The sequence below is a fragment of the Schistocerca serialis genome, chromosome 6, assembly GCF_023864345.2.
Source record: "Schistocerca serialis cubense isolate TAMUIC-IGC-003099 chromosome 6, iqSchSeri2.2, whole genome shotgun sequence".
Classification (NCBI taxonomy): domain Eukaryota; kingdom Metazoa; phylum Arthropoda; class Insecta; order Orthoptera; family Acrididae; genus Schistocerca; species Schistocerca serialis.
Window position 1 is genome coordinate 312,313,266 of NC_064643.1, and position 21,165 is coordinate 312,334,430.

Consider the following 21,165-nt stretch of genomic DNA (forward strand, 5'->3'; position numbering starts at 1 on the left):
ATGCTGTTTCTGACATAGATCGCTACTCCACCTTTTTCTATGAATTTTCTACAGTAAGATGTTACTAAGCAGCAACTATCTATAGCAAGTTTTTCAGTATCTGACATAACACTGTGCTCACTAAAGCACAGAACATGGGCACTATCTATACCTTGTGGCTCCTGGATATTAATTAAGAGTTCATTAATCTTGTTGCTCAGGATACATATGTTTTGATGGTAAATAGTCAGATTTTGATTTCCAAAACCACATACATGTTTATCCCTAAAAAAGAAATATCAGTCGACAGAGTGGGTTTGGTATTTTTCACTATTCATTTATTCAAGTTGGTCTGTGTCCATGAACTGGGAGACTGGGAAGAATCAGCTTTACCTGGCGTTATCAGCAGCCATTTGTGCAATGTTGTTTCGTCTATACCCATTCCTGCAGTCTTCTTGTGTTGTGGAGCATTCATTCTTCGAATGTGTGTGTTAAAAGTATAATTGTTCCTAGCATTTACAATGATTTCACAAATAATGGAATCCTTGGGCCACTGATATTCCTGATCTACATTAATGATCTACCAATTACAATTAATGACACAGCAAAAATAGTCATGTTTGTGGAGGATATGAGTATTCTGATCAAGCGTCCCAACTTCGCAATGCATGATACAGCCTGACAGTCACTAACCAAGTACACAAATGGTTTGCAGCAAATAGCTTAACCCTAAATTTCAAAAACTAACATTATACATTTTCAGACAGTAAATAAAACACTCCAGACTCCTGAAATGGAGATCAACAACCAAAAAATTTATGAAGCCACACATACAAAATTCCAAGGGATCCAGATACACAGCCAGCTAAGATGGACAGAGCAAATTGATCAACTAGTCAATAAGCTTAGCACTGCATGTTTTGCCCTGAGAGCAAATATTGCTTTTGTCATATTATGCATATTTACATTCTGTACTCTCTAATGGTATTATCTTCTGCTACAGGAGTTGAAAGAGTTTTCAAACTACAAAAATGAGCATTGCCATTAATATGCGGTGTTTCTAACAGAACATTGTAAAGAGGTCTCTTTAAGACTCTCAGGATATTTACTGTTACAAATCAATATGTACACTCACTGTTAATATTTGTGGCCAGCTACAAGGAATTATTCCAGAAAAACTCCGACATTCACAAGCACAACACAAGTCAGGGGAAAAATTTCCATGAAGGCTTTGCAACTCTCACAAAAGTCTACAGGGGAGTAACTGAGTCAGAAATAAAAGAATGTAACAAGCTTCCCATCAGTATAAAAAAGGAAATTAATAACATGCAGACATTCATGTTGTTGTTGTTGTTGTGGTCTTCAGTCCTGAGACTGGTTTGATGCAGCTCTCCATGCTACTCTATCCTGTGCAAGCTTCTTCATCTCCCAGTACCAACTGCAACCTACATCCTTCTGAATCTGCTTAGTGTATTGATCTCTTGGTCTCCTTCTACGATTTTTACCCTCCACGCTGCCCTCCAATGCTAAATTTGTGATCCCTTGATGCCTCAAAACATGTCCTACCAACCGATCCCTTCTTCTAGTCAAGTTGTGCCACAAACTTCTCTTCTCCCCAATCCTATTCAATACCTCTTCATTAGTTACGTGATCTACCCACCTTATCTTCAGCATTCTTCTGTAGCACCACATTTCGAAAGCTTCTATTCTCTTCTTGTCCAAACTGGTTATCGTCCATGTTTCACTTCCATACATGGCTACACTCCATACAAATACTTTCAGAAATGACTTCCTGACACTTAAATCTATACTCGATGTTAACAAATTTCTCTTCTTCAGAAACAATTTCCTTGCCATTGCCAGTCTACATTTTATATCCTCTCTACATCGACCATCATCAGTTATTTTACTCCCTAAATAGCAAAACTCCTTTACTACTTTAAGTGTCTCATTTCCTAATCTAATCCCCTCAGCATCACCCGATTTAATTTGACTACATTCCATTATCCTCGTTTTGCTTTTGTTGATGTTCAGACATTCATAAGGAAACTAAAACATTCCTCAGGAAACAAACTTATTATAAAATGAATGAATTCTTAGAGTAATAAGGCATCCTTTTGAGTAAAAATAGAGGAAAGAAAATCTTTACATAAGTAAAGACATGAAGACAAAATTGTGTATTCCTTCCATAAATTACAGAGATAAAATGTAAATTTATTAATATCATAGGTTAAAATGTGTACAACCATTTAATCTACACTATTAAGTATTCATTTGATCTTACTTATATGATTAATATATAAATTTTGTATTTTAATTAAATCATAAAGACAAAATGTAAATTTCATTATTTATTTGAGTCACAGGGATAAAAACATGTACTGCCATTCATTCTAGTATTTTAAGGATTAACTTGAATTTATACCAGTAAAATGCAGGTTGTAATATTGTCCACAATCAAGTGTTCATAGAAAGTAAGTACGTGTATGATATACAAAATGCTCACATATTTTTTTATTATTTCACTTGACTTGTCCTATATTACTAGTACAGCCTGTGTACAATATGCAATCAACAGGACCAAATAAAACATCCAATCAAATCAAATCAAAAGCATGCTGTCTTGAATGGAGATTCATTGACAGATGCAGACGAAACTTCGAGTGCACCCCAGGAAAGTGTATTGGGTCCCTTGCTGTTCATGTTGTATATTAATGATCTTGGAGACAATATTAATAGTAACCTCACACTTTTCACAGATGATGCAGTTATCGCCAATGAAATATACAGTCTGAACACAGCATTACAAATATTCAGTCAGACTTTGATGACATTTCAAAGTGATGCAATGATTGGCAGCTTGTTTTTAATGTTCAGAAATGCAAAATAGTCCACTTCACAAAATGAAAAGCATAGTATCCTATTAATATAATATTAGTCAGTCACAGTTGGAATATGTAAACTCGTACAAATACTTGTGCGTAACACTTAGTAGGGACATGAAGTGGAACAATCATATAGGCTCAATCATGCGTAAAGCAGGTAGCAGATTTGGTTTATTGGTAGAGTATTACGAAAATGCAATCACTTTACAAAGGAGATGGGTTACAGATCACACATGTGATCCGTCCTAGAATGTTCCGCATGTGTGCGGAACCCTTACCAATTTGGGCTAGCAGGGAATATGGAATGTATGCAGGGAAGGGCAGCACTATTGGGAAGAGGTTTGTTTGATCTGCAGGGGAGTGTCACTGAGATGTTGAAAGAAATAAACTGGCAGACTTTTGAAGATAGATGGAAACTATCCTGAGAAAGTCTGCTAACAAAGTTTCAAGAACTGACTTTAAATGATGACTCTAGGAATATACAACAACCCTCTACATATTGCTCTCATAGTTGTTGTGAGGATAAGATTACATTAATTATTCCAGATACAGAGGCATTTAAAGAATCATTTCTCCAATGCTCCATACATGAATGGAACAGGAAAAAGCTCTAACAACTGGTATAGTGGGACATACGCTCTGCCACACACTTCACAGTGGTTTGCCAAGTATAGATGTAGCTGTAGACGTAGAAATTGTTAAGGAAAAACAACTTTTAGCTAGTATAAGTCAGACATTTTATTTCCATGGGTGAATTGTCTAAGAGTTTTATAGCTGCATAGCTTATTCCTTTATATGTCAAAGTTACATCCACTAATAGGAACGCCTGTCTTCTTTTACTAGTATTGTGCTAACTTTTAACAGTTCTACTACGTGGTTTTCTTCCCCCAATTTAAGTTTTCGTAACTATCCTTAACCAAGCACTTTGAACTTTCTACAATGTTATTTTTGTTAGTACATACCCATCAACAGAAGTGGGGTACTTGTGACAAGTACAAAACATTGTTTATTAAGTTTAAAGCTTGTCAATTGGTATAAAAGCAGTTACTAACTTAACCAAAACAATAATTTACTTTTTTGTGTAGGTGATTATTTGCTTAGCTTGCCAGTAACGCTTGAAAATGCTCTAAAAGGGTCAAATATTTCCTTCTGAAAATAAAATGACATATCTTTAACACAGAGCAAGAACAGTAATGGGAACCATGATCAAGCTCTGCAGAATGCCCAGTATGGTTTACCCCCACACAGAGAAGCAAGTCTGATCCATGGAAAATTTGATGTATCCAGTATCACAAACCTTCTCTCTCTCCACTGATAATTCTTCATGGATGTAACTTCAGAAGTGTCTATCATCCACCCCCAAAACTGGTGAAATTAATAAGTAATGTCAAAGATGATCCTTATGTTAGGAATCAAATTTATATGAGATTTCAGGTCAAAGTGCAATGCTGCACAAACACAATATCTGAATTCCCATCAATCAACTTTTATTCCTCTTCCAAATGAAGGAATATTCTGAGATACTGACTAAAATAGTAATTAGTACAAACACATTTAATGAAGGATTACATTTCATCATAATCAAACAGTGGAGCATACATTACTCGCATAAACATGAGAGTGGCCAAGGTCCCAGTGTGCCAGCTTATATAAAGCTGTTTTGGACAAAGCACAGTGTTTACTGTGCCATCTGTGTCGATGTGCATTGGCGTCTTTAAGATGGCTGTTGTGGTGTGAGCTATACAGTCAAGCATCCTCACTCTGTAGGGTTACAATACTCCTTCCACCATGGGAAAATGTTTGCCATGGAGATGTCCATGTTGTAATCACAAGGGGACGGCTGCTGGAGCAGGTGTCATCCCATCACATGAGAATATGGCTTGAAACAGTGTAGGTGTGAACAAGCACGGTGCCCACTCCCCTGCAAGAGTCCATAAACTGGTGATGAAGGTGCCATACCCATGTCTACATCTGAGCAGGCACCTGGTGCTGTGGTGCTGGAGTCAGAAGAAAAGACAAAGCCAGCAGTGCCAATGGCAGTAAAAGTGGCTGTGGAGATGGAGGCAGGCAGATGCTAACCACACTATCCAGTGGTAGTGGCACCCAGAATGAAGATGACGCAGGAGCTGTAGGGGTTGCAGACTGCATCATGGGGTCCAGCATGGATGGTGGAGGCAGCTGCGGGACAATCGGATTCTCTGGCATGTTGTTGGTCACACGTGAGCAGGGAGGGGCCCTAACATGCAAGATGCCACTTTTTATGCAAAAATCTTTAAAATCCTGAGACACAAACTAGGGGCCATTGTCCTCACATGAGTGTCTATGACAGTCATTCCAAGGAACAATATTTGTGAGGGCTGTGACCATGGCCACTGTGGATGGGTAACAAGCCACATAAGGAAATTCTGAGAAAATGTCAACTACTACAAGGCAAAAGGAGTTAAGGAATGGACCCCCAAAATTAGCATGAATACACAGCAGGGGCACTGGGGAAGGGGAGGGAGGGGGGCAGGCCACGTGGAAAGAGAGGGCCATGTTGCTGCTTGATGGGTGGTGCACTGTAGGCAGGCTGACACAACATATGTGATCTCACTGTCAATATCCAGCCAAAACACTTGGTGGCAGCTCAGAATTTTGTATGAGAAACATTCCAATGATCCAGGTAGATAATGGTCCAGGTGGGAAAGGTGCATGACATCCCACTGTAATGTGGACAGGATCACAACCCTGGGCACCAACTCCTCAGTAGCCAACAATTTCACGCCATCAAGAATGGAGAGGCAATGGTGGATAGCTTAATAATTATGCAACGGATCCAACACCCAGCCCAGTGGTTTAATCAGCTAGCCGTGATGGACAAATTGAAAAAACTGATGTAAGACGAGACTGGCTGTGACAGCTGCCAAAATCCGAGAATTGGTAATGGAAAACCATCTATGGTGTTATGGACTTTGACATCTAAATGAACACATAGTAATTCATCAAATGCTGGATTGGTGCCAACTGGCAGTTGAGAAAGAGCATCCAAATAAGCGTGCTGTGTTATGGGGTAGAAATGAATGTTGTAATTATAGCAAAACAAAAACAGACCCACAGTGTTGTAGGTGAAGATCTGATTTGTCCTGTAGAGAAGCCAAAGGATGCAAGGGAGAAATTAGAGGTTTATGACCAGTAATTAAATTAAATTTAGAATCATAAATAGCAAGGGCTCCTTTTTCTATCTGTGAGCAGTGCTGTTGCGACTGATTCAAGGTTTTGGGAATGTATACAATATGGTGCTCAGAACTGTTTGCATCTCTGTGTGTGAGAATAACCCCAAGGCTATACTGGGAGGCATCTGTGGCCGAAACAAGTTGTTGGCAAGGTAACCAAGCAAGGTGCTGTATGTAATTTTGACTTCAACAGGGTAAAAACATGCTTGGGGGTGGGTGATTGGTGGAAAGGAACAGTTTTACATCAGAGAGCCTGAGAGGGTTGAGCCACTATGGCCGCATCAGGAAGAAATTTATGGTAGTGCGCAATCTTTCTGGGGAAGGCCTGCAACTCTTTGACACTGGTAGGATGTGGCAAAGCCATAATGACATTGACTTGCTGGCATGGAGGCTTGCCACTAGCATGCAAGACTTCAAAACTGAGATAGATGACATATGGCTGAAAAAAATGTGATTTTTCCATGGTACATTTCAACCCAGCAGCCTGCAGCACAATGAACAAGGCCTGTAGGTTCCACAAGGGTTTATCTGTTGCGGAACTGGAGACAACAGTATCATCCAGGTAGTTAATGCCCCCCAGCACGGAAGTCTTGCAGTGTTCCAAAACTGATTGGGAACTAGCAGCAGCATTCGCAATGCTGAATAACAGGCACTGGTATTTGTATAATCCAAAGGGGATATTCACTATGAAGATCTGTTTAGAATCATCATCCAGAGGCAGTTGCAAATAGGCCTCTGACAAGTCTATTTTGGAAAAATATTGGCCCCAGAAAGCTGCGCTAAGAGTTTATCCTGATGGAGTAAAAGATAAGTATCAATAACAGACTGTGAATTTAAAGACTTTTTTAAATCACCACAGAGTGGAAAGTAGCCATTAGGTTTTGTGACCATTACCAATGGAGTGACCATTCACTACAGGTGACGTGCATGACAACAATCAAGGATGTATATTGATATGGTTCCAATTTGACTTGCTCCTGTAAAGCTTTTGGGGTTGGGTGGTATGAAAAAAAAAACATGGGTGCCCATCAGCTTCACTGTAATGAGAGCCTTGAAATTGGTAGCACACCCTAAACCTTCCAAAAACAGTGAGCAAAGTTCTGAACATATCGCATCCAGTTGTTGGCAAGGAACTTGATCCAGTACCGAATGCACTTCATCAGGAATAGAGAATCCCAAAATTTTGAAGCTGTCTAACCCAAATAACATTTCGGTGTTGGCATGATACACCACTAGAAAGGTCAAAGGCCGAACAATTGCTTTATACACTATGGGAGTAGAAAACTGTCCCACTATGGGTATTTGTTGCTCGTTGTAACTCACCAATTGATGAGAGACAGGAGACAATGGCGGTGATCCAAGATCCATATAGGTTTGAGAATATAACAAAGTCACTGCTGCACCTGTGTCTGCTTGCACTTTTTTTATCTTGTCCATAATACATACTTCAAAAGAAAGTTAGTTTGGGGCTACTATCACTTGGGAAACAATGTTCACATCCATGTTCATGTCAGCAGCATGAGGTAGAGAGTTGCACACAGATGCAAAACGTCCACTTTCTTTTACAATGGTTGCATGTCACCCAGCACTTTTGGAATGTGGCCTGCTCATGTTGAACAGTAATAGTGCAATGGGAGTAGTGCATGTGGCCACTGTTGTGACACTGACTGTTGTTGCTGTTTATCATGGGGTTTCCCCATGCATAATGGAGACTGCAACTGCACAGCCGTGACATCATCTTCCTCCAGTTAGGTAACCAATGCCGACTGAGGAGGGGAAGCAAATATGGTTACTTCACACCCAGCTCCTATCTGATTCCCTAGTTCCCTAGGTACTTCAAAAGGCTGAGGAACGTTCAAACCCTCTATGAGAGAGGGATTTTCACATTGCAAAGCATGTTCACAAACTTCTCTATCAGGAGCCAAGTGTTTCATAGCATCTTGAACCATCGAATCAGCATATGAGTCCTAATGAGCTTCAGTAACAAACTGGCAATGATAAGCTCTGTACAACTATTATGGCTACTTTTGAAATGGTAAAACTCAATGCGAGCAGCAATAATGTGGTATATTTGTAGTGATAGGTAGCAAGCAACTGAAACATTTCAACAAAAGAGAGACTGGCAGGTTCCTGAAGAGGGGCTAGCTGACATAAAGGATGATAAACATGAGGAGAAATCCATGACAGAAAGAAAGTTTCACATGTTAGCATCAGACACACCAAAAACTTAGAAATGATGCAAAAGGCATTTTTCATTTGTGTCCCAATCTTCTGTATTATCCTCATTCGGAGGAAACAATGGGAGCTGTGTCGCTGGTGGTGAAACCTGGCATGTCAACATTGCTGCCAAATTGTTTATTGCCACGGAGAGACCCTTCTGCTGATTGGTGAGAGCTTGATGCTGTTCAACAAGAGATTGAAGAATTTTTTGGGCATAGTGAAATGTGAAATGAAACATGCTGCTAGAATACTGCACTCATCATCAAAAATGTTGTAACATTTCACAAACACAATATCAGAATTCCCTCCAACCAACTTTTATTCTGCTTCCACATGAAGGGATATACTGAGACACTGAATGAAACAGCAATTGGTACAAACACACTTAACCAACGAGTACATTAAGTGACAGTCTAACAGTGAAGCATACATTATTCACATAAAAATGAGAGTGGCTGAGGGCCTGGCATGCTGGCTTATGTAAGTTTGTTTAGCACACAGCACAGTACTTGCTGTGCAATGCGTGGTGATCATTTTAGGCTGGCTGTGGAGGCACTCACTCTTTAATTATGCACTCTCACTGTATAGGGCTATAATAGAAAGTAAAAGGAAAAGTATTCCAGCAAATCTGGTACATAAACAAACCATGTGTGGTTGCAAGCCACCACTGACTTTAGTACAAAATATTGTTGTATATAATACAAATGTATATGAAATGTAAACTTTTTGATTAAATTCTATCTTATTGGGCTCAAATTTCATCCATGATTCGTGATTGAAGAATGCAGTAGCAGCAAGATGGGACATCAGTACAGTTTACTGCTGATATAAGATGACATCTAACACACCAATATGATCAAAAAAGGATAGGTCAACCAGCACCTGTACCTTGGTCTCCAAGATCACCCAACCTCAACCCTCTGGATTTTTCTCTCTGGTGTCATCTCAAAAGTGAACTGTATAGTACTCAAAAGGTTGAAGAACTGGAGCAACAAATTGTAGTCTTGTGAAGGTTTATCAGATGATCAGAGGTATTTCAAAGATTTCATAACTCAATGCAGAGACAATCGTGGTATTGCATCCAAATGTGAGGAAGACACTTTGAACATGTCATTTAGTAAGTACAAGGGCACGGCATATTGTAACATGCAATGTGCTGAAGTAGCATTGGATTCCTTGTTAAGGCAGGCTATGGGTGAAATTTCGGTCCACCTTAAAAGTATGCATTTGTGCTATTTAGGCCAATATTTCACACTAAGGTCAATGGCAGCCCACAACAACTCATTTGCAAATATCTTGTAAATGGTTCAACTGTGGATCCATGTTTACTGGAATGTTTCTGGCTCATTTATCACATACATCACTTGTATCACTTTTTGCTATTAATTATGATACACATAGTATATTGGGCAGATGCATCACACAGTGCAAACCCGCAATCAACACAGATATCTGATCTTTGTTTATCTTAGTGTGAGGAAACACGTTATGGAACAAAAGACCAAAATTATACACTCAGTTTCCTCTTCTTGATACTGTATCATTGAGTGGGAATTCATATTTGTACCTTGGACAACCTTGAAGATAGAAGTCACCTATCCTCCTACAGCCTACTGACAAAGTTCCAAGGACCAATATTAAGTGAGAAATCAAGAAATATACTGCAGCCCCCTACATACTGCTCCCATAGGGTCCATGAAGACAAGATTTGACTAATTACAGCATGCACAGAGGCATCTAAAGAGTCATTTTTCCCACACTCTATATGTGAATCAAACAGGAAGATACCCTAATAAGAGATACAATGGGAGGTATTCTCTGCCATGCAGTTCACAGTGGTTTGCAAGATATGGAATAAGGAAGAAGACAAACTTTAATGTTAAACTCTAACATCTAATGTTAAACTCTAAACATCCTGTAATCAGCATGGACATTAGAGACAGAGTACAAGTGCAAACTACAAAAGGATGGGGAAGGAAACTGACCATGCCCTTTCCAAAGGAACCATCTGAGCATTTGTCTGGAGCTATTTAGGGAAATCATTGAAAACCAAAATCTGGATGACCACATTGGGATCTGAACCACAATTCTTCCAAATGTGAGCCCAGTGTGCTAACCACTGTGCCACTTCTCTTAGTCAGAATATGGATGTAGATGCACATGTAGACCCTCATGAACAGTGATTCTCACTCCTGACTCAGCCCAGCCTGGAACCCTGTGCATTCCACCCTCAGTTCACAATGAACAGCTTGAGACTTTCTGATGGTGGCCCCATGGCAGTGTAGTGAAAGAAGTTTACAACAACTGATTGTTGCCACAGTGAAATGACACAGCAGTCCAAGTGCACACACAGAAATCTACACTTCAATCTGTCATAGTGGTCTCTTTAGATGCTAATGTCGCCCATTTGGTAGCAGTGACCTTGCACAAAGATGACTTCTGGACATGAAATCTACAAGAAGAGAGGCCAAACATGGGCACCAGCAATAGCTACTTGCCAGCAGTCACCAGTAACAACCAATCGAAGGTGTCAGGAAATCTCCTAAATGAAATTTTGTGGGATATACAAAATGTGATTTGACACCAGACTTGAGAAACACATACTGAACAGATACTCTAGGAAAACTTTAAACATCAGATTGAGAACTTGTGCTTCCAAGATAACTGTATCAACACTAATTTTCACATGTATTGGGATATTATGTTGTCTTATCTGACAATTTCCAAACTTGTGTAATGAAATATACATCACATTCACTGGTGTGACAGCAGTTGTATGACTGTGCCTATGAAGTTAATTTTTCATCCCCTTTTGCCCTACATCTATTTACATAAACAGTAATCTTGTACTGTCAAATGAAGTGGCACGGTGGTAAGACCAGGGACTCATATTCATGAAAATGGTATTTCAAATACTTATCTGACATCTAAACTTAAGTTTTCTGCAATTTCTCTAAATAGCTTATGGGAAATGCCAGGATGGTCCTCTTAAAAGGGTGCAGGTTTCATGCCCTGTTCTTTCACAAACTGAGCATGTGTTCTGCCTCCACTGACCTTGTTGTCAATGGAATGTGAGAACATAATATTCCTTCTTTCTTCTCCTACTAATGCTCCCAACTTTATCCAAATTTTAGTTAGTTTCATGTCCTCTTTCATATAAAATTAATCACACAATATTGCTCCACATCACCTGGTATGCCACTTTCAAACAGTTGCCCCCACCCCCCACCCTGCACCCCTTCAATCAGCACTCAGGTGTGTATGTCATTCTTATGCCAAGGTGTAAAAATAATTCTCATGAATGATATACACTTTGTTCTTGAAGTTAAAAGTTTCATGTTAATCTTGAGAGACTCTTGAATGATACTTGTTTAGGCAACAATAAATGTTGTCGTTCATAAATGTTTGGCAAACAAGACAATGTCATGGAAATTGTACTTGGTGCACTAGATATTCTGAGGTTTTACACTTATAGTTATATGGCTTCTTTTTTTTTTTTTATAACATTGCCATACAGAACTTCTCTATGATACTGATATGCGATTGGTAGAATTGTTGCACTGGATGAGCACAGTACATGTCTTCTATGACACTGCTCTTCTTCTGCCTGCTGTTGCTATCTAATAATGGAAGGAGTAAACCTTACCACTCAATTTATAGTTGAGGCACTGAATGGACATAAGGTACACCAGTAAAACTGAAAATGTTGCTGAGCTTTCAGACAATTTACTTCTTCAGAGCTAACTAACTCGTTCGGGAAATGTAGCCGTGTGTATGTGTATTTGTGTGTGTGTGTGTGTGTGTGTGTGTGTGTGTGTGTGTGTGGTTTTATTAATTAGCTCTGAAGGAGAACATTGTCCAAAAGCTCAGCAATATTTCTTGTTTATGTGCCTGGTGGCCACACAACAACTCAGGTATATGGTACATGGTTGCCTTTTCTCCCCTTTCATTATTTTCATTTGACCCAGGGCTTTCCAAAATTAATGTAATGAGCTTATTCGAAAAGTGTGTCTCCTTAAAGCAATAATCTTACCCAGAATGTCTCTCTTTCTTCATAGTGTTGCAAACACGTGGCAGCAAAAGAAACACTGTTAAATGCACTGGATGTAATAAATGAAAGCCTTACTGTTAATGCACTAGAACTTTGCAACAAGTTTATTATGACAAAAGTGTCTTTAGGGAAAGCTCTAAGAAGCCAATAAACTGTCAAAATACATAAATAAGAAGCTTTTGAATGAAAGTTACTTTGTGCACAAACATTGAATTTAGGATGAAATTCATGATACCAAAACTTTTATATCATCGGATCATATTGTAAGAGCAGATAAGATACATTTTATAAAAGTAATGTGGAAATGAAAAGAGGAAAATGATGAATTTTCGTATGGTTCAGAAAGTGCTCTAGATGTCAGACAGATTTGATAATGTCACTGAGACTCAAAATGCAATGGAAAGCTAATGTGGAAGCAGTGGGAGAATGCTGTACATGATGCTGTCTTCTAGAAAGTTTAACAACTTAACAAAACAGTCTCAAATTAAGAAAATAATTATTGCTCAAATTTATTTTTCCATGAAACTCATGACTCATTCCATGAATTTCTTAATTTCTATCACTGTAGTTAATATGGTGTGTGTGTGTGTGTGTGTTTGTAATAAGGCAACATGCTGGATTTACAAGCTATTATCAGCACACAGCACATATACTACAGTTGTAATAGGTACATTACAATGAGCAAGCACAAAGTGTAACTGAATGTATAATGAGCACTACTGTAACATGAATGGTAGTGTCTACCAATACAATTAGATATATAATGACACTAATGATTCAAATTTAAATATTATAATTGTTTTCAAATTACTTGTGTTCTCTGTGCTGTCTTCCAGTTTTGTTACTGACACTGATTTTACTCCCTCCATTTCCTCTTCATCTGCAGTATCATCAGAACCATAAATAGCAGCATGAGCAACTCTCAGATATTTCTCTTGCTGTAGTCTTATTTGCTTCCGAGCTTGTATTTTTTCTGCTTCTGGTATTACAAAAGTATGGATGAGGGAGCTTACAAGCTCCTCTTGCTCAAGAATGTCATTTCTAAAAGTTAAAATATTGAGTCATTTTCAAGTACAATAGGAAATATATGGCAAATTGAAGTCAGAGATAAAGTATATTGCAACAACAAACACTATCGAAAATCACTAGGATGTCTACTTGTACCTTATGTAGTCTTAGTTGTGCGAATCTCTAATATGAAGTTTAAAAATGCATCTCTGAATGAGTCTGAGGTACAATAATTAAAAATTAAATATATTTAATAAACAAAACCTTAGTCTGAAGTATCTATTATGACATTTTTTTGTTTTTATGTCACAAAACAGTACATGTTTATTACTGAAATGAGAGAGATAGGTAAGGTTACAAACTGAACCAATCATCTAATTGGCTGCATTGTTTTTTCTACTCCTAACTTTATTGCTGCAGATTGCTTCATCAAATGTAGTGTACATAAACAATATGTAGCAACTTCAAGACTAGCTAGAAAAGAAAACTAGAATCACAAGAACACAATCAAACAACGGCATAAATATAAAAACAAAGATATTTATATAAAGTCAAATGAAGTAAAAGCAGGCTTCAGTTATAAATTTATAGATCGATTTTAATACCACACTGTTTAGTAGGAACATTCTTAGTAGATGCAGAATGTACTTTAGCTCCTTTCTCCTAATATCCAGCACAACCAACCAGTTATTGGGGTCCAGAACTGTGAGATAAAATGGCAATTTATACAAAGTATTTCTCAAGATGAAAGTCATATAAGACCACAATACTCACAAAACGATCAATACTATGACTAACCCCTGCAATTTTCGACAGCTAGTTAACTGAGTCACTTGTTTACATTGTGTTAATTATTCAGTTAAATACATGACATTGAAATATATGAATCCAATTATAAAAAACCAAATGGATAAGAAGTCAACTAGCACAGACTGATAAAGACTTCATAAAGAGCAACAATTGAAATTTCTACAAAATCTTTGTAAATAAAACCCAAAGAGTTCATTTCCAAGGTACTGGGTAGCAAAATTGCTTACAGTGATAAAGACACAACTGTTGACTTCTAGCACAGTACTTGGTATTACTAGTTATATCTATGGTTCAAGTAGCAAAATTTTCATATGAAGGAAAGTGGCTCCCTGTTGTGACAGTGCCACGACATTTAACAGTGCCGCCATGTCAGTACGCACAAACGGCGATAGAGGCACACCGCAACGCGGCTGAGCGCGGGAGCGCCACCTAGCTATGAACGGCACCGGCCGCATGTAACGGCACGGCAGTCGAATGACCGATACGGAATGGGTAGCATGTAACCAGCTATTGTTTCTACGTTTGTATATACACACAATTTATTAGGATTAAAGGTTATAACACTTTTTGGCGACGAGGTCGGATATTTTTGTTCCTGCGTTGTGGATTTGTGTGTTCGTGTCGGGGCAGACATGGAACAGCTTATGCAAGCGCTTATTGAACAACAAACACAGCTGACAGCTGCTATTCAGGCGTTGTCGACGTCGCTTACTCATCGTCTGTCTTCCTCTTCTCCGCCTCCGTTCCCTCCTTATGACGAGGCCGCTGAAGACTGGGAGGATTATGAGAAGCGTTTGCGGCAACACTTCTTGGCTTTCGGCGTTGTCGACGCTCCTATGTGTAAGTCGTTATTTCTATCTTGGATTTCCCCATGGATCTATCAGCTGCTATCTCAGTTAGCCCTGCTGCGGGAACCTGCCTCTCTGTCCTTCCAAGAAATGTGTGACTTATTGTCTAACTACTACTGAAAAAACACCCACGTCGTTGCCGCCTGCGTGGCGTTCTACCGGTGTCGTAAACAGCCCCATCAATCTTACCGGGCTTGGGCGGCGGAACTACACGGTCTGAGTAGGAAATGTCAGTTTGTCACGGACACTCATCATGAGTCTTATGCTGACTCAATGGTTAGGGATGCTATTTTACGGCTTGCTCCTGATAAAGAAGTTCGGCAACGTGCCTTACAACTGCCAAACCCGTTGTTGTCGGAAGTTCTAAGCATCGCTCAATCTTTTGAAGTGTCTCACACTGCTGGTGCGCAAATAGACACGTGGTGTGATGTAGGCGCTATACAGACCACTTTTGACACGGACAATTTGCCTGTTTCCCAGGGGACCGACGATGTGGCGACGGTTCACTCGCGTCAACAACATCGCGTTGGGCCGCCACGCTCGCAGCGAAAACAGCAACCACAGAAGCAGGTTCATTCCGCACTTCCTTCTTGTCCACGTTGTTTTGTACAGCATGACAGGGCCGCGTGTCCAAACCATTGGGCCACATGTAATTCATGTAGGAAAAAAGGCCACATTGCTTCTGTGTGTCAGTCCCCTAAAGTTCCCGTCGACGAGGACGAGGCATCAGACATGGATGTTAACTGTGTGCTTTCTCAAACAAATAAGTTGTTTGTTACTGTTCGTGTCCTGGATAAAGACATTCGCATGCAAGTGGACACTGGCTCTGCAGTAACTCTCATTAATTCTCGCACGTATTTGGAGTTGGGCTCCCCTCCCTTGTCTCCAGTTACGTGAAATCTGAGAACTTATAATAAACAGAAAATTCCTATCGTTGGCCAGTTTGATGCTTCCACTGCCTACAAGTCTGTTATTAGGCCCCTCACATTTTATGTGGTGTATCATGCGGGCACTGAAAACCTGTTCGGTTATGATGCTTTCCAGTTGTTCGGGTTCTCCATTGATGATGATGTGCACCTCATATCTGAGGATATTCTGTATCAACAGATGGATGGTTTGTGTTCTGAATTTTCGTCTGTGTTCTCTGCTGGTCTGGGTAGTGCCAAGGATTTTGAAGCCCACATTACTCTTAAACCTACAGCTCACCCTAAGTATTTCTGGGCACACCCTATTCCGGTGGCGTTGCGTGCACCTGTCAAGGCTGAGATAGACAGGTTAACAGTTTCATGGATTCTCCTTCCTGTTACCTCCAGCGAATGGGCATCGCCAATCATGGTGGTTTCTAAACCAAACGGGAGTCTGCGATTGTGTGGTGATTTTAAAGCCACTGTCAACGCTCAGAGCCTCATTGACACTTATCCTCTTCCCCGTCCTGAGGAGTTATTTACCAAGCTCGCTGGGGGCCCGTTCTTTTCCAAACTTGACTTATTGGAGGCATACCATCAGTTGCCGTTGGATGCGTCTTCCAAGGAATTTCTCATCATCAACACTCCTTGTGGGTTGTATCAGTACCAGCGGTTACCGTTTGGCGTCGCTAGTGCGCCGGCCATTTTTCACCGGTTCTTGGAACAGCTCACGGCTTCCGTTCCCGGCTGCATAAACTATCTGGATGACATTCATGTCACGGGGGCCTCCACTGAGGAGCACCTTCGCAATTTGCGTTCACTGTTTCGGATTCTGCATTCGGCTGGGTTGAAGTGCAATCTGGACAAGTCACAGTTCTTCCAACCCTCCATTGTGTATCTTGGTTTCCACTTGTCCCGTGAGGGTATACGTCCTCTACGTCAGCATGTTGCGGCCATTACCACTCTACCCCGGCCGTCTACGGTCAAACAACTTCAGGCATTTCTAGGCAAGATTGCTTATTATCAAAATTCGTTCCATCCACGGCGGCAGTAGCTCATCCTCTGCATCAGCTGTTACGCAAAAACGTTCCTTTCTGTTGGTTCGACGAGTGTGAGCAGGCTTTTCTCCACCTGCAGGCTCATTTGCAGTTGGCGCCTTGTCTTGCCACATTCCGTCCGGGTCAGCACTTGGTTCTGGCGACTGACGCGTCCCAGTATGGCCTAGGGGCTGTTCTCGCCCATTGGTATGAGGATGGGTCGGAACAACCTATTGCCCGTGCTTCCAAGACCCTCAACGATGCGCAACGGCGTAATTCTCAAATCGAAAAGGAGGCGCTCGCTATCATTTATGCTCTAAAGAAGTTCAGCATTTTTTTGTATGGTTCTAAGTTTCACCTCATCACCGACCACAAGCCGCTGGTCTCTCTGTTCAGCCCATCGGCATCGCTTCCGGATAAGGCAGCTCACCGCCTGCAACGTTGGGCCTTATACTTGTCTCGTTTTCACTATGAGATTCACTATTGCTCCATGGTCCAGCACGCCAACGCTGACGAATTGTCGCGTTTGCCGATGGGCCCCGACCCGGTTTTCGATCGAGATGAACTACTCTGTTTCCACATTGATGAGGCAGAACGTCGTGCGGTCAAGGGTTTTCTGCTAACAGATTCGCAGGTCGCGTCGGCTACTGCGCAGGACCCGGTCCTGCGTCAGGTGATCGGTTTTATTCACCGGGGTTGGCCGGACAGGACCAAGGGCCGGGCATCAGATCCCCTTCGCAACTACCATGCCTTGCGCCTTTGTCTGTTTGTTCGTGATGGTGTTGTTCTTCTGGCCACAGATGGCGCATCTCCACGGGTCGTGGTGTCAGCCTCTCTTCGCAAAGATGTTCTCAAACTGTTGCATGAAGGCCATTGGGGGATTTCTCGGACTAAGTTCTTGGCCCGCAGGCACGTTTATTGGCCCGGTATTGATTCGGACATCGCCCACTTGGTCGCTGTGTGTGGTCAGTGTGCTCAACAACTGGCTGCACCCCGTACAATGCCCTCTCCGTGGCCTGACCGGCGCAGCCATGGGAATGGGTGCACACTGACTTTGCCGGCTCCTTCCTAAGCACTTATTGGCTGCTGTTGATTGACGCCTTCTCGAAGTTTCCGTTTGTTGTTCGATGTCCGTCGCCCACCACTGCGGCGACGACACTGGCCTTGTCCAAAATCTTTGCGCTAGAAGGTCTTCCATCCACGATCGTCACGGACAATGGCCCTCAGTTCTCTTCGCAGGCCTTCCGTGATTTTTGTACTGGACATGGGATTCATCATGTTACAGCACCGCCTTTCCATCCGCAATCGAATGGGGAGGTCGAGCGCCTTGTCCGCACTTTCAAAAGCCAGATGAAAAAATTCGTTAGTGGTTTTTCCACAGATGATGCTCTGTTGCATTTTCTGAGTTCTTATCGCTTCACGCCTCTGGGTGATCGCAGCCCTGCTGAACTCTTGCATGGCCACAAACTGCGCACTCTACTGCACCTGCTTCACACTGTCAGGCCTTGTACTGTGTCCCCTCGTGCGGGAAAATACTCGGTGGGCGCCGACGTGTGGGCACGAGAGTATGGATCTCGCCCTAAATGGATTGCAGGGGTGGTCAAGGCTCTTCGCGGCCACCGGCTTTGTGAAATACGTACGGACGACGGCGTGGTTGTTCACCATTACGACCAGATGCGCCCATGAGTGGTGGCCACGCCGGTGCCACTGCCTCTTCCTCCTTCGCCTCCACCAGCCCGAGAAGCCAGTCCTGTCACTGCTGCCAATCTCCTGGCGTGATGCTGCAGTACGCCGGAACCGGCCCCAGTCGTGACGCTGCTTTCTCCGGGACCCATCTCGCTGGAGCACACCCCCAGGTCCACGACACCTATGGATGCTGCTCCGAAGTTTTCACCCATCATCTCGTCCAGGAGGCACGTTCCACGCACGAGCTTCCGTCCTGGACATTTTCGACCGTACTCTCGTGTTTCTCCGCGGGATCTTCTCGGGGTCTCCCAAGAGGCCATGGATGTCTCCGCGCTGTCCGTGTCTGCCAGGAAGTGAGTGTTTTTTTTTCAAGGGTGGAAAATTGTTGTGACAGTGCCACGACATTTAACAGTGCCACCACGTCAGTACGCGCAAACGGCGATAGAGGCGCTCCGCAACTTGGCTGAGCGCGGAAGCGCCACCTAGCTACGAACGGCGCCGGCCGCATGTCACGGCACGGCAGTCGAATGACCGATACGGAATTGGTAGCATGTAACCAGCTATTGTTTCTACGTTTGTATATCCACACAATTTATTAGGATTATAGGTTATAACACTACCCAATCCAGACTCATATTCATCAAACAGAGAAGAAACTAGGCAAAGGATTATACTGAATAAAATCTGCTACCAATGGCAACTGAAGGTGCAGTGGTTTAATTAAAACATGACAAGTTTTGAGCTTCTACCCTCTTCAGGTGATTACATTCGGTTACATGTTGACACAGTCAATGTTTGAGTTCACTTTTTAACACAATCACACAATTTGTCTTTATTGTTAAACAGTGAACTTCAGTGTTTAATGCACAAGCATGAAACTGAATGTAATTACCTGAAGACAGGCATCAGCCCAAAATTGGTTCTGTTTTAAATAAGCCACCTTCAATTGTGACTAGTAGCAGATTTGAGGAGTTGATAAATGACATTCTTTTATAACTAAACAATAGAAAATCCAGAATGGAATAACAACAATATGAAAAGGATAGATTGCTACTCACCATACAGAGGAGACACTAAGCTGCAGAGAGAGAGAGAGAGGGCGGGGGAGGGGGGGGGGGGGGGGAATTTGCTAACATTTATATTTTCAGACAAAAATGTCCTTTTGTTTTAAGAAGAAAACACGCACAAATTCACACAAGCATAACACACACACACACACACACACACACACACACACACACACCATCTCCGGGTGCTGGAGCACCGGTAAGTATAATTTTTTGAACAGTTCTTTCAATACTAGTTTTTGCATGTAGTAATTTTAAAGGACACAACCTGGAATTCTCCTGTGCTGTAACATTTCCCAACCTCATTCATCTATTATTTCAATAGGACTGTTGTACTTGCTCTGATAAAGTCATGTTGTTGTTGTTGTGGTCTTCAGTCCAGAGACTGGTTTGATGCTGCTCTCCATGATACTCTATCCTGTGCAAGCTTCTTCATCTCCCAGCACCTACTGCAGCCTACATCCTTCTGAATCTGCTTAACATATTCATCTCTTGGTCTCCCTTTTCGATTTTTACCCTCCACGCTGCCCTCCAATACTAAATTGGTGATCCCTCGATGTCTCAGAACATATCCTACCAACCGATCCCTTCTTCTAGTCAAGTTGTGCCACAAGCTCCTCTTCTCCCCAGTTCTATTCAATACCTCCTCATTAGTTATGTGATCTACCCATCTAATCTTCAGCATTCTTCTGTAGCACCACTTTTCGAAAGCTTCTATTCTCTTCTTGTCTAAACTATTTATCATCCACATTTCACTTCCATACAAGGCTACACTCCATACAAATACTTTCAGAAACGACTTCCTGACATTTAAATCTATACTCGATGTTAACAAATTTTTCTTCTTCAGAAATGCTTTCCTTGCCATTGCCGGTCTACATTTGATATCCTCTCTACTTCGACCATCATCAGTTATTTTGCTCCCCAAATAGCAAAACTCCTTTACTACTTTAAGTGTTTCATTTCCTGATCTAATTCCCTCAGCATCACCCGACTTAATTCGACTACATTCCATTATCCTCGTTTTGCTTTTATTGATGTTCATCTTATACCCTCCTTTCAAGACACTGATCATTCCATTCAACTGCTCTTCCAAGTCCTTTGCTGTCTCTGACAGAATTACAATGTCATCAGCGAACCTCAAAGTTTTTATTTCTTTCTCCATGGATTTTAATACCTACTCCGAACTTTTCTTTTGTTTCCTTTACTGCTTGCTCAATATACAGATTGAATAACATCGGGGATAGACTACAACCTTGTCTCACTCCCTTCCCAACCACTGCTTCCCTTTCATACCCCCTTGACTCTTATAACTGCCATCTGGTTTCTGTACAAATTGTAAATAGCCTTTCGCTCCCTGTATTTTACCCCTGCCACCTTCAGAATTTGAAAGAGAGTACTCCAATCAATATTGTCAAAAGCTTTGTCTAAGTCTACAAATGCTAGAAACATATGTT

General features: G+C 41.5%; 1 protein-coding gene across 4 annotated transcripts in view; it reads right to left on the reverse strand.

The window, feature by feature from the left end:
• Positions 1 to 21,165, reverse strand: part of LOC126484113 (cilia- and flagella-associated protein 91-like) — a 347,241-nt gene that overhangs the window by 47,656 nt on the left and 278,420 nt on the right. For 3 of the 4 annotated variants that reach the window (XM_050107492.1, XM_050107493.1, XM_050107491.1), the window contains one exon: positions 13,159 to 13,388. The exons of the other annotated variant lie outside the window; for it this stretch is intronic. In XM_050107492.1, coding sequence (XP_049963449.1) covers positions 13,159 to 13,388 — 230 coding nt within the window. The remainder of the gene's footprint in view (positions 1 to 13,158; positions 13,389 to 21,165) is intronic. 4 annotated transcript variants of the gene reach the window in all.